The sequence below is a fragment of the Fistularia commersonii genome, chromosome 7, assembly GCF_037954325.1.
Source record: "Fistularia commersonii isolate RoL2024-O1a breed Wild chromosome 7, RoL_Fcom_v1.0, whole genome shotgun sequence".
NCBI lineage: Eukaryota > Metazoa > Chordata > Actinopteri > Syngnathiformes > Fistulariidae > Fistularia > Fistularia commersonii.
Genome location: NC_141290.1, coordinates 7,886,274 through 7,897,154, shown reverse-complemented (window position 1 = coordinate 7,897,154; position 10,881 = coordinate 7,886,274). Strand labels below are relative to the sequence as shown.

Here is a 10,881-nt window from a genome sequence, read left to right as displayed (position 1 = left end):
AACCCTCCATTTTCTTGTAGCTGCTCTACAACATAACAGGTCAGTGAATCCTCTGAATCCGGGTCGTGTTACCGCGCTGTTGTATCATGTGGTATCAGCATGGAGGAGCTTCTCCTCGTCTGATCGCTGCGTGAAAGTCTCTGCATTTCTGCTGCCCCCCCCCCCCCCCCCCCCTCCCCGCCGACATTAATATTTTAAACGCTGACGCTCAAATCCACCCTCCCCATCGTCGAGAGTTCCACCGGCACTCAAGCAACCAACCATTTCTCTTCCAACTACAGTTCTATCCACTGAAAATGCACAGCATGACGCCGCTTTGTGCGGAGCTCCTGTCCAATTGGAAACATGTAGAGAATATAGTACACCGTGACAACATAGAGACTGGCAAGTTATCACAGAAAACACACGTATAATTCAAAGATGTTAGAAAAGTTGGAACCAGGATGAGCAGAGGCGGGTGGTATGCTATAATGCGAGCGTGTCTGCAGGCTGTGCTGCACATGAAAATAACAAAAATAAAAAAAAAGGCAACGGCGCTGAGCTTGTAACAAGCACAATGGCAGTATGTGTTCAGAAGACATCTAATAGCCACATGACGAGTGAAAGTTACCCTCCGCTTTCCCTTTTCACCATTTGCGCCCTCCCTCGGGACCGATTGCACAAAATGCTGTCTGTATTTTGGGGGGGGTTGGTGGGGGTGTTAACACTGAAAGTGTTCCAGCCGAGCGCACATTGTCTTGTGTGTTTGTGTGTGTGTGTGTGTGTGTGTAGGCCTCGGACTGTTTTAGCATTGACGAAGTCCATCTAAGGCTGTGAATTCATTCTATTTATGAACACGTATTATTTACAGTTTACGGGGCATTTGAGATGCATCTGGTTGAGATGAATACTCATTTAAGAATGAATACACGTCTGCTTTGGACCAACGTTCCCCAATTCTACAGAATTAATACGAGGTTAAACAGATTTAGAGTTATACAACCATTCACCCTTTCATTCAAATGTCATATAGAGACATCCGACCATTCAGCCTCTCATCAATGATTTGCATCATCGACATTCATCCTCTCCAGAGACCTTGTAGCTGTGAGGAGGAAGTGCCGATTTCAAGTCTTTTTTGCAATAAACTTCTGCACTTCTTTATTTCAGTAACATCCTCTCTACATTTGCATGATGTGCAATGAATGCCGCTTTGTCTGAGCACGCATGACCGACAGCGTTTCATCAGGAATATCTTTTATTTTACATTAGCGGAAGTAACTTTATTTCCCATTTTTTTTTGGTCACACTTCAGTTTTCAACTTCCTCTTTGAATATGTATGAAAACTCGCGTAACTCTTCATCTCAGACTTCTGGGTCAGCAGAAGGACTGGAGGTATCGGAGATTTTACTGAATACATTTCTAAATGTTTTACATGTCATGTTGTCATTTCAACCTCCTTTTCAATTACTTTGTCAGTTTTCCAGGAAATATGACACTGATTTCTGTTCATATTTGATCATTTTAGGCTTTATTTTTGTTCACCATCACATCATTAAGTGATTAAGTGATTTTTTTTTAGATTTATTTGTTTGTATTGTATTGTCTATGTTTTGTTTACTTTCTCATGAAGACGTATCTTGCCTAATTTTCCATCAGTTCCAGCCGATCGGGGGGCTGGACAAGTCGCAACAAAGGGAGGGTTGGTGATACACAGCCAACAAACCCCACTACACTGACCCAACCAGATTATCCATCCGTGGATCTCAAAGAGATGAGAAACTAAGCAATGAAACTGGAAAATGAAAACAAAAACATCATTAAAAAAAGATAGTTCTCACGCATCCATATTTCAGCCAAGATGGCTCTGTGACAGCTGACTCAGTGTTTAACACAAAGCAATGAATGAATGAATTAAAAGGACATTTTATATTCTACATGCCTGATTGGTGTCTCTTGGGTTTGGTTTTTGGGGGTTTTCTGTGGAAAGAATATGACTTCACAGGGTATTAATATACGTTTCTACATGTGAATTTTTAATAATCAATTGCTGTGAAACCTGAAATACACCTTGTAAACATCCTATAAGCCAGCGAGTATGAAATTAGAGCTGAGTGAGATTTCTTTCAGTGGTTCAGTTTGACTTTAATGAAAAGAAAAGTTAGATTAAGACAGGTGAGACCCATAGCATAAAAAGTCGAGTTTGTCGAGCGCACCCCCATGTACATACATGCAGAAATTCATGTCTCACTGGCTTCTGGTAGATTCACTCGATTAAAACAACGAAACGACTGTTGTGTTCCCTTCATGCATTATAGGGAGGGAGTTGTGTTTTTTTCTTTTTTCTGCAGCGGTGTCTAGGCTGCACGCCCTATCTGTGAAGGAAGAATGACACAGTGTGGTCGTTCGCGGACAAGCAAGCGCAACGGCAGAACCGTTTGAATCATTCTGGCTGTGCAGTGTGTGCGTGTGTGTGTCAAATGAGGTGAAATGCTGGAACGTGGCAGAAGCGGGTCCAGAGGTGAATCCGCTACTATCTTGGAACAATTAAGAAAAAAGGACTATTATTGTCACTGGATTTAAAATTTAAAACAGAAAAAAAAAAAAAAAAAATCAACATCCAATCCTTGTTTTCTTTTTTTAAATATTTTTTCTTTAAAGCAAATGCAATCAAACAGCTACTCAAAATAGTACATGTAGAAAATGAGGGTGCAATTCTTATGGTGATGACATGAAGGTCTTAAAGTCTGCATGTATACCGACTGTTCATCTTTAATTCTGAAATCTCAGTAAAATGAGTTACATTACAGCACAGCTACCGTGTGATGCCAGGATGGGGATGGGGGGGAAGTAAATTAAAATACAAACTTTAAATTTCAAAAGAATGACATGAAAAACAATCATGTTAAAAACCACTATGTTCAATGGATTTAACAAGTCGGGGGTCACTAAGAACAAAATGCACTTGGCTGAGAAGTTGGTATTTACACGCACGCGGTGCCGTCAGCGTTATACACATTGGGTTTCTGTGTTTCTGCAGAAACCTGGGCACATGAGGCGACATTGAGGGGGCAGGGAGGGGGAATCATGTCGGGAAGTGTTCTGTCTGACAGGGGTTGGGAGTGACGGAGTAGTCCCGGTGTCCTGATGCGAACATTACGTGATGATCTTCGACTGGACTGCCAATACAGCGAGAACATCGTGGATGCAAAGGAGACACCAAACAGCGCGTATGTGAACTAAGGCTTGGATGTGTGCTGGTTAGAACCCTCTTCCTGTCCAACTCACGATTTATGGCTGATGTCATTAAAAAAAAAACCATCAGAATTTGGTATCAGCCACATTGGGTTTTTTTTTTTTGTTTGTTTTTTTTTAATTTTACAGCAGAGCCACGAGTGTCGGATGGCTTTGAGTCCAAAAAAAATGTCCATAAAATGTGCTTTTGCATAGTCTCAGTGTGGTTTGTGTTTCTTTTTCTTGTGTTTTTTGTCCTTCTTCTTACTGGAACATTTCACACAGAACCACTGCTGGTCCTCCGGCGGGGCGGCAAGGATCCCGACGCAAGGCCTGGCGAGAGACGAGAGTAGGAGAGGTTTAATCTTGCACGGGAAAACAATAAAAAGACGTAGCTAGTGTTTAGAGCATGCAGAGATATGACAAAGCACCCGTTCGTCTGGGAAAGCCTCACATTCATTTACTTAAAGGTTTGAGACCGAAAGAGGCGGCACAGAAATGAGACCTATTCAAGTCAGGATCCGACCAAAGGTTGTTTGACTTTTTCGCCATGGCAACCAGTTCCTTTACGATTATCCAGACCATAGTTCAGATGTATGGCTCAACACTCTGTCTTGCCATCGCCCTCAAGACGCGACTCTCCCCGGTCCCACCCTGGCAGCAGTCAATTTAAAAACAGCCTGTCAGATACACACCGAGGGCTGCGTTCGTCCTCACGAACACACACTCATCAGAACTTTTAACAAAAAGGCTGGTTATTGTTTGCATGGGGGTGGGCAACTTTATCAACCTTCCTAGGGGCCAGCAGTATAAGTGCAGGGAAAAAACAAACAAACAATCTTTAGATAGAATAAATTGTGGTGAAAAAATGAATACAGAATTTATAAAGATGCATCGCCATTTGTTTCCCAACGAGACAAGGATTTTGTGCTAGAAATAGAAGTAAAGTATGCCTTTCCATGTCTTTGTACAATACTTTTGAATTGTTGTTTGATATGATTCCAGTGGAACGGAGGATTGTCTGAGCCCCGAGGGATGGCCGCTTGTAATGGCAGCGATAGGAAATTAGTCAGAAATTATACTATACGCTTAAAAAAGAAAAAGAAGTCTTCTCAACCTGTGGGGCGACCACAAAGTGACCCGACTGCACGGAAACCCCGGGAAGGGTGGTCCATCAAACAGAAGGACGATGAATACAAACTCTTACCAATGATACCAATCGTCGCAGTCGTCACACCCGATCATGGGACTGCCGTCGTCCGGCTTGTTGCATCCCGGGCAGATCCAGATCTGGTTGCCCCACTCGTCTCGGATCTGGGGATTTAACAGGTGTGAGTCGCACGGCTCCCGGGGGTCGCGGGGCTTTAGAGACCGCGGGCGGCGGAGCGATAACTCACCACGTAGGTGCTGACCGTCTCGGTGACCACGCTACGCACCGGTGCTTTGAGGGAAGCGGCGGGGGAGAGCAGGGGGGCCGGAGGGAGCAGCGTCGGCGGGGCGGACACGGGCGGGAGCGAGGCGGGGGGCGGCGGCAGCGAGGGGATGACCGGGGACAGGATGGGGGGCGGGGGCGGGGTCCGAGGTCGGTGGCTGGTCTTGGCCAGTGGCGTCTTGGGCGGCGGCGTTTTCACCTCTGAGTTGGGGACCACCTTGCTGATGACACTTAGACAAGAGAACAGGAGAGGACATCGTCTTGAGAGAAAATCACAACCATTTCCTATTTCGAGTATTCATTCATTCGTTCATGTCAACGGACCTGAATCAAACGTCATATATTGACATAGAACCATCGAGCCTCTCATTTACACGTCTCAAGGTGAACCTAATGGTTTTCGATGGTGGGAGGAACCCGGAGAACCCGGAGGAACCCCATGCAGACATGGGGTGGAAGAGGGAGGAAGAGGTGCTGAGTGCTGCTTTTCAAATAATATATCAACGATGTTTGCAATTTAATGCGGAACAAGACGCGGCTGTTTCTTACGGCGCTTTAGGTTTATCTTTGGAATTTCCAAAGTCAAGAGAGCCAGGTTGAGAATCTGACCTCGAAAGAAATTGTAATTTCCTTAACAGATACCGAGAACAAACATTTTATGTGCGCGACGACTCTTTGGGAAACCCGCCCGTTTGCAATGAACCCTCCAGAAACCCGGGACATACGGGAAATCCGGTCATCTCATTTTGCTTTGCTAGCCTTCCTCCATCAGAACTCATTACAAGTAGGGGCTTCATTGTAATAAATGAATAAAACCAAATGTTACAGTCGTTGCTTGTTCTGCGAGAGAAGCCTGACGTCAACGAGCCTGACAACCAATCCTAGCGGCGCTGATGTAGCGACACGATAAACCTTGTATTTTGCCAAATATCACTCCCGCTTTTTCGATTTGGTACACTGTACTACAAAGTGAGAATGCTGAAGTGAATCAAATGCCTGTTTAGAGTCTCTCTGGTTACCGACGTCACAGGTGGCCGTGGAATCGAGGTGACACAAATGAAAGGATACGTACATTTTGTCCAGGCTTGCTCCCACTCGCAGCGTCAGTCTGGGGATGACGGGTGAAGGGAGAGCCGCCGGCGTCTCCACCTTCACCTGGCGGAAGAAGGGGGACAGGGTCGCTTTCAGTCGGACAGTCACGCAATAACAGCGGCGATAAGGCCAATGAGGAAGCTTCAAGACTTACCTTCTCCAATCGTATCCTCTCCTTCTCTTTTTCCTTCTCCTTCTCCTTTTCCCGTTTTTCTTTCTCCCGCTCTTTCTCCTTCCGCTTCTCCTCCTTGTCCCGCTCCTTCTCCTTGGCCTTCTCCCGCTCTTTCTCCTTCTCCTTGTCTTTCTTCTTCTTCTTCTCCTTCTTGTCCTTCTTCTTGTCCTTCTCCTTGCCCTTTGCCTCCTTGTCCTGGAGGATTGGGGCCAGAGGAGGGAGCATGGAGGACATGCGTAGGCAGGCCGAGGGGCTGAAGAGCGCGGGGACTTCGCCCAGGGCGAACGGCGTGAGGGTGGATTGTTTCTGTCTGCCCTCCTTGCTCCTGTCCTTGCCCTTGTCCTTCTTCTCCTTGTCCTTCTTGCCTTTCTCCTTGTCCTTCTTTTTGTCCTTGTGCTTCTCCTTCTCTTTTTTCGGTCCGTCTCCGTCTCGGGACTTGATCTTGATGGAACCCTCGGGCAGCAGGAAGTCACGCTGGCTGAAAAGCTCTTCGTCCTTCACGCCGAAGTCTTTCCAGGGCATCTTACCATCCCTGGAAAACTCTTTGCTCTTGTCCCTGTTCTTCTCCTTGTTCTTCTCCTTGAGCTTGCTTTTGTCCTTCTCCCGGTCCTTGTCCTTCGGCTTGTCCTTCTCCCTCTTCTTCAGCTTGGTCTTGAGGTCCTTCTTCAGCTTCTTCTTCACGTCCAGTGACGACAGCGATTTGGTTTTCTCCTCAAAGACCTTGAGCAGGGGTTCGGGAGTCGGAGGAGAGGCTGAGCCCGACGATATGTACTGCTCGTGATTCGGCGGCTGTGCCGACGGGCCGCCCTGGTTGACCTTGCGGATGACCTCGTTGATCGAGTCATCCATCGTCCAATTCCCTAAGCCCGGGTGGAGCTGCAGGTGAATTGGCATCGAAGTGTCTTTCGCGGACATGTTGGCCATGTTGGCCATATTGGCCATGTTGGCCATGTTGGCCATGTTGGCCATATTGGCCATGTTGGCCATATTGGCCATATTGGCCATGTTAGCCATGTTAGCCATGTTGGCCATATTGGCCATGTTGCCCATGTTGCCCATGTTGCCCATGTTGCCCATGTTGCCCATGTTTCCCATGTTTCCCATGTTTCCCATGTTGCCCATGTTGCCCATGTTGCCCATGCTGCCCATGTTGCCCATGTTGCCCATGTTTCCAATGTTGGCGCCAATCTGGGTCTTGGGTAAGCTCGGCTCCATGATCGCCAGCCTCCTCGGGCTAGAGAACCCGTTACTGTCCGAGTCAGAACCTGAGCAGAAGGCAAAAGGATCTGGCTCTCGCTCGGCGCAGGCCCTGGCGATCACAGCGTCGATTGAATCGTCGATGGCTGTGTTATCGGGCTCCATTTTGACAAAGGAACCCTCGGACAACTCCCTGTCCTCGATATTCTGATGCATGACTATGTTCTCCTTCCCCATCCTCTCACTCAGCGCAGACAAGGGCACTTTGTGCGCACCGTCCGTCTTGCTCGGAGCAGGGGGCGCTTTGGTCGGAACCATCTTGGGGCTCTTTGGGCTTTTGGGACTTTTCATCCTGCCCGGAGATTTTTTCCGCTCCTTGGACAGTTTGGGGGAGTCGATGGGACTGCCGCACACGGCGGCAGGATTGACCCCCTTGGGGGACTTGGTCTTCTGTCTGCTCGGAGATGACACTTTCGGCTTTCTCACTTGTGCGCCGAGGGCCTTTTGATCAGAGAATTTCGGTACTAACGTCTGAGGCCTGAAGGAGGGCAGAGTTCCCGGGGGTGTCTCGGGCGACAGCGGGGCGTGGCTTTCATGTGACGGCAGCATGCCCGGGGGAACGCGCTGAGGGTTCAAGGAGGTGAGGGGCTCCCTGGGCTCCACGCCCCACTCTGGACTGAGGCCGGGGTACAGGCGTGGTCTCTTGGAAGTGGGCATCATGCCCATGGCTGCGTCAGGACTGTCCAAGGGTCTCTTCAGCGGGTGGTTCTCATCGTTCACCGTCTCGTCGTCATCGATCTCCTCCTCGTCCTCCTCCAGTGCCACCTGCATAGCTTCAGCGGAAGTACCCATGTCGGGGAGGACCTCCTCCTCCTCTTCTTCTGCAATGGAAACAAGACGCCGGAATGAGCAAAGGACTTTACAGTTTTTCTACCGACATAACGAAAAAAAAAAAGACGAAGAGCCTGACTCTATTTAAGCCGCCGAAACGACAACTGAATAGATGTCCGACAAAAAGAAGAAACGTTTCCGTCAGACTTTGGGAACTGCACTTTTCGCGACTATTGATGGAAGTTTTTTTTTTGGCTCGGACACAGTATTTCCCTGTAACGCTAACTGAGCAAATCAAAACGTTCGTAAAAGTATCACTTATTGCGGAAAAGTCCTGAAAAGCTCCGCAATCAGACTGAATTCGTAACAGAATAAAACAATAATATTAGCATTGACTTCTTTGACTTGCTGACAGTCTCATACGACTTAACTGTTGAAGACAAGAACTTAATCTTCGAAAGCATCAGTTGGTACTGATGAGAAATATACACCTCTGTTGATGAAGATGTCAGTTATTTCAGAGGGCTAATTCCTGTAAACACATCTTTGCCAACAAAGAGTAAATAAGAAAAATAAGAAAAATAATTTAATGTAATACACACACATATACACACACGGTGATTGTCCTAGCCAGCTTCACCTTTTAATCAAACAGTGATCAGTTTTAAAGGGGTTAACTTGGGATAATTTACAGGAATACAAAGGCCATCATGTAAAGTTACAAAGGTGCATTGTGTGTCCCAGAAAAAGACAGGAATATGTCTAATGAAAATCCTAATCGTACACAATTGCTGGATTTTATAGAAAGGTACGACAAAAAAGGGACACCGGCAAACCTGTGAGAACCAAAGGTATGAGGGGGAGACCAACCTTCCTGTAGGGAGACCAGGGGCGGCATGTAATCTGGAATGTAATCCTTCCTCTCTTCCTCGCGTCGCGCTCCAGCCGGAGGAAACTGCAGCACGTTGTTTTTGCTGACGGGGAAGAGGGGCGTTTGATGGGTGAAGGCCACGGGCTCCAGGTTGTTGACATAGTCCTCTAGTTCACTCAGACTAATCCCCAGAAGCTTGAAGGCCTGGCCAACGTCATCCAGGACCGGATCTGTTCTTCCATCTGAGATACGGAGTCAACACATGTTATCAGCTTGAGAGGTGGTTAGTAGTATGAGACATGCCACATCCATATCCACATATTCAAATGTTTCAGAGCTTCATGGCCTGTATGCTAATAAAATACAAATAGCTGCTGTCTGGACAGCGACAACATGTTCAGGAGATCCACGCGTCAAAACCACAATAACAATACCTTTACTGTGTGTTGAAAAGGGTCGAGATGCACAGATCGGCCATATAACATCACGACCACGCGCACGGAGGGCCAAACGTAATGGGTTGTAGACTGGATCGGAGCATCTCCGATCAACAACATCAATCTTGTAAATAGGATAGAAGCGGCTTGACGTTGCGACAGGCAAAAGTAGTTGGCCTTTGTGTTCAGAGTCAAAAATTGAGTGTTCAAGAATGTCTGATGCGTCTGATCCACAGATATTAAAAAAACATGAGCGCCTGAACTGGGGCAATACTATTAAATACACTGATGCCATCTTGATTTACAAAATCTTCCACCACAAAGCTCCTCCTCCACTGAAAGAATTTGTAAAAAAAAAAAATCTCCAACAGATCAACAAGAGCTGGTTTTAGAGTTGACTGTGTGATTCCCTTCAGAAAGAGTACATTTAGCCAAACCACCTTCTCTGTCCGTGCATCACATACCTGGAACTAAATCCCAAACCTCAAGTATCTCAAGTTTGTCAAGTTTGTCCTGAGTTTTTTACCTTCTGTTGCCTTGTTCATTTTATCTTGTGTTTTTAACATCAACCTGCTGAAGGGACTAAAGATGGAAATTAGCCTTTGGCTATATAGTCTTGCAGGTTTACATGTACATGTTCATTAATATGTTTTGTCCCTCTTTTCAAATAAACTCAAACTTCATCTCCCTGCTTCCAGGACTGCAGGGACCAGCCACTAATGTCGTGGTACCAGATGTTCGAGAAGATCTTCAGGAGTTTTGCTGGAGTTCCAGATGGAGTCCAAGTCTCAAGTGTGTTTAGTGGCGGTCACAAAGTCATAGCTGATCAGTGTTTACATAATGTAACTGTACCACCCCCCCCAACACACACTCACACACACAAACACACACACGTCAACGACCGCTAGAGGGCGCCACTTCAGCCATGTCAACAAAAACGTGATCTCATTTCACGGGCGAAAAAAATGTAATGTAAGTAAATATGTGCGTGTGTGTGGGTGAGTGAGAGTACGCACGTACGCGCACGCGTGTGTATGTACGTATGTGTGTGTGTGTGTGTGTGTACTCACAGAGCTCGGAGTATCGATGACACCCCCTGGCCAACTGCTGGAGGTACCGGTGCAGCACGTCGGAGAGCAGCTCACACGCCGTGAGCTGAACCGCGTCCCAGCCCAGCGCCTGGCAGATCTGCGCCACCGACACACGCAGCAGCGAGCGGGCATAGCTTTCGCACATGTCGCTGGAGTCGTTGTAGGCCCTCAATGTCTCTCGTTCCCCTTCCAAAACACGCTGCGTGTCTTCATTTTTCGCGAAACCCCCGCCGGGAGCGAGGAAAAACCCGCAATCTCGGACAATTTCGATCCCGTACTTCGGTGGCTATATTGGCGCTTTTGCCAGAGTCGCCATCTTGATTCCATCGGTAGATCCATCCCGAGCCGCCCGGTGCGCATGCGCGGCGCGCAGCGTCTACTTCCGCAGTGGGCTGTTTGACGCGGCCGTCGGAGGGCGGAGGAAGACCGGAGGAAGACCGGACCAGATCGTGCAACTCGGACCGGAGTGTCCAGTAACCCCGGTTGTGTCAGTTCCGCCGCGAATAGGTCTCCGTTCCACTCGCGGATTCCAGAATCTGCATCT

At 47.5% G+C, this 10,881-nt stretch overlaps 1 protein-coding gene across 1 annotated transcript; it reads right to left on the bottom strand.

Annotated features, from left to right (window-relative positions):
• Positions 1 to 1,225: 1,225 nt before the first annotated feature.
• taf3 (TAF3 RNA polymerase II, TATA box binding protein (TBP)-associated facto) lies at positions 1,226 to 10,684 on the bottom strand. The gene is made up of 7 exons (XM_086149510.1): positions 10,317 to 10,684; positions 8,809 to 9,051; positions 5,893 to 7,988; positions 5,719 to 5,801; positions 4,612 to 4,876; positions 4,422 to 4,528; positions 1,226 to 3,547 (listed from the first exon to the last, which is right to left on the bottom strand). Exons 1-7 carry the CDS (start codon positions 10,480 to 10,482, stop codon positions 3,433 to 3,435), a joined length of 3,075 nt encoding a protein of 1,024 aa, XP_086005636.1. The 5' UTR covers positions 10,483 to 10,684; the 3' UTR covers positions 1,226 to 3,432.
• Between the last annotated feature and the right edge of the window lie 197 nt (positions 10,685 to 10,881).

Excerpts from the sequence above, each read along its gene's own strand:
- taf3 (XM_086149510.1), bottom strand. The coding sequence starts at position 10,482 with ATGTGCGAAAGCTATGCCCGCTCGCTGCTGCGTGTGTCGGTGGCGCAG. Across the intron at positions 5,802-5,892 it reads AGAGGATACGATTGGAGAAG|GTGAAGGTGGAGACGCCGGC; the intron begins GTAAGTCTTGAA and ends TTCTTCCGCCAG. Across the intron at positions 3,548-4,421 it reads TGCGACGATTGGTATCATTG|GCCTTGCGTCGGGATCCTTG; the intron begins GTAAGAGTTTGT and ends GTCTCTCGCCAG.